At 48.6% G+C, this 2,820-nt stretch overlaps 1 protein-coding gene across 2 annotated transcripts in view; it reads right to left on the reverse strand.

Annotated features, from left to right (window-relative positions):
* Positions 1–2,820, reverse strand: part of HAO2 (hydroxyacid oxidase 2) — a 67,400-nt gene that overhangs the window by 10,144 nt on the left and 54,436 nt on the right. Inside the window, exon 8 of one of the 2 annotated variants that reach the window (XM_019548643.1) lies at positions 882–975. The exons of the other annotated variant lie outside the window; for it this stretch is intronic. Within the exon in view, the coding sequence (XP_019404188.1) occupies positions 926–975 (50 nt within the window). The 3' untranslated portion in view covers positions 882–925. The remainder of the gene's footprint in view (positions 1–881; positions 976–2,820) is intronic. 2 annotated transcript variants of the gene reach the window in all.

Genomic DNA, 2,820 nt, shown 5'->3' on the forward strand with positions numbered 1-2,820 from the left:
CTGGCCCCAGACCCCTTTCCCGGGTCCTATGCCCTACTGGGCAAAATACCACCCTCATGGGCTGGGGTCTCAACACCCCACACACTGCGCCTCTCCGGCGCTCACCCGCCATGCCAGCTGTGGCACCAATCGCTGTGCCCTCGCTGGCACTGCTTGCTGTGCCCTTACTGGGCACCAGGAACCCCCGAGCTACTGGGGAGCTCCCATGAGGCCTCCTCGCACCCCTACAGCCTCACCCAGTCCTCCGGTGTAATGATAACAAACTAGCAACATAAAGCCCTGAGCCAACTGGCTACAACCCAAAAGAAGCCACCTGTTTAGGTTACTAAACTGTGCACCACCTAGGCGCTCCCTCACCTCTCTGCTAGGGTTCTCTTCACCCCCTCTCATCATTATATGAATGCTGGAGTGCTCTGGCTTCTCTGCTTAACTCTGGTCCACTCGGCTCTGCTCCGCGGCAGCAGAGCTTCTGCTCCTTGGGCTGCCAGAGGAGAACTGTCTCAGGCCTCAGCCTTGTGTGTTTATATAGGCTAGGCCCTGCCCCCTGGCAGTCAGCTGACCCACTCAGTTGCTTAGGCAACCCCCGGCTGTGCTGCCCTATGAATTGGCAGCTAAGCCCGCATCTCCATCACTAGTAGTGAGCACCCTAGTGCGCTGCTACAATGTTAAACAGTTCGGGCCTGAGGACCAAGCCCTGGGGTATCCCACTGCTCACATCTCACCAGGCTGAGTACAACCTGTCCACCACTACTCTCTGGGTGTGCCCCGTGAGCCAATTTTTTGCCATCCAACTGTGTAGCCATCAATGCCACAGTCGCTTAATTTATTGATGAGGATGGGGTGAGAGACAGTGTCAAAGACCTTCTTAAAGTCTAGTCTTGGTTCTTGTCTTGGTGAAATTTGCTATGCAATGTATAAGGTATTGTCATGTATTGGTGGTATCTGTATGCCTCTGCCTGTGACAGGGCAGAATTTCTGAAGTTGTAAAACAGAATGAAAATACATTAGCATTACAAAGGATAATGGTCTCCTTGGTTTGGTTCACTACTTCAAGTGCAAATTCACAAAGAATCTTTGTGATAAGAACCACAGAGACTAGCTTAGTATTGCTGAGGTGGGAGATCATGTGTGTTAAAACAGTTATGATGATGAAATATAAAGATGTTTCAAGAATAAATGCATTTTTACACACAGTAACACAAAACACTATCAAAGCCACACATCTCCTCCATGTATGACACAAAAAAGGAGGACCACAATTAAATGGGGAAAAACAGCCTCTCCTCCTCACCACTGCTTGGCCCTTCTTGCTCCTCTGCACTGACACTGCTGCCCTGTAGCAGTCATGACAGTGGAGAGGAGCTGCAGGGCAGCCCAGGCATGGGCTCCAGGCTGTTGTAACCCAGAAGTGGTGAGGGCCCATTTTCCCCACACCAAGCAACAGCTTCTGCCCAGCTGCTGCTGCTGCTCAGCATGGGTGGGTGGTCTGGAGCAGATGTGGGGTGGGGTGGGAACTGTGGATGCAGGTTCTGCCTGGTCCACTACAGCTGGGGTGAGGCCAGGGGTGGAGCTGGGGCTGTGCGCTGTTGGCAGTGGTGGGGAGGAGCTGCAGGGCCATGCAGGTTCTGGGATGTTGTAAGGGAGTGGGTACTGACCGGCCCATGGTAACTCCTCAGAACTGCCTATGTGGCCTGTGGGCCCAAACAATTGCCCATCCCTGCCTTAAGGTGATCAGTGCCCCAGGCTAGAAGGGCCATACTTAGTGTCTGAAGCCAGGACAGGGGTTTGGTACAGTTTGAAATAAAACTATAGACTAGGAGAAGACAAAGACTCACTTTGGGACTCTAAGGCAGCCTCCCTTGCTCCCAGTCAAATATTACCAGAAAGGTGTGGCAGGTGAGAGAGTAAATGGGAGGGTATCTAAAGCACCAGAGCAAGGCAACAGTGGCAAGGCCACCAGAAGGCATCAGAGCTACCCTTGGGGCCCCATTTCTATTACATCTGGCAAAAACTAGTGAGAAACTCACTGTGCTTTACTATTGCTTGTGCTTTCAGGTAATGGCCACATAGTTGTACACAAATGTCAAGGAATTTCATGGTCCTTTAAGCCTTTGCAGAAGATCAAAGGTAGGCTGCTTCATTTCACCCCTTTCATCTCACACTAACAAAACTCCTCTCCCTATGGTGAAAATGTTGGCAGTTGCATCCAATTCCTGTTGAAATCATGGTATGGAGCTATTGGAACACAATTGTGTCTAGGCAATGTTAGCATCACACTGGTCTCAGGTCAGCTCTTTGATTGTTACTGTCCACATAGATTTTCCTGTCAATTATATCACTCCTCTGTTTTCTTGTTTAAATTCAAAGGACTGTGTTGCAATTTTCCTGTGGATGGCTGGTATTCATTTTAAGCAGTAGAGGTGTTCTTAAGCTTTTGGTGTCTTTGGGAACAATATGATCCCCTTAACTTTTCAAAACACTGTGCAGGGTTTTAACCATGTTACTCTCATTAAAATCATGGCAGCTATATGACAAAATTCCATGTGCCACTTTGCATACTGAAATGACTGTGTGCCTCTTCTTATGGGAGAGATTTTCAAATTTGACAGTTTTTAAGTGCATTTTCTAAAAGAATCACCATGGACGTTAGCAGCCTATATACCAACATCCCACACCAGAATGGCATCCAAGCCTGCCTTACATATCTACAGGAGCAAGATTACAACTCAGAGTACAGAATCAAAGATATTACTGATCTTATACACTTCATCCTCACACACAACTTCACTTTTAATAACCAACACTTCCTTCACATGATGG

This window comes from Crocodylus porosus, unplaced genomic scaffold (assembly GCF_001723895.1).
Source record: "Crocodylus porosus isolate Cpor-Errol unplaced genomic scaffold, CroPor_comp1, whole genome shotgun sequence".
In the NCBI taxonomy this organism is placed as follows: domain Eukaryota; kingdom Metazoa; phylum Chordata; order Crocodylia; family Crocodylidae; genus Crocodylus; species Crocodylus porosus.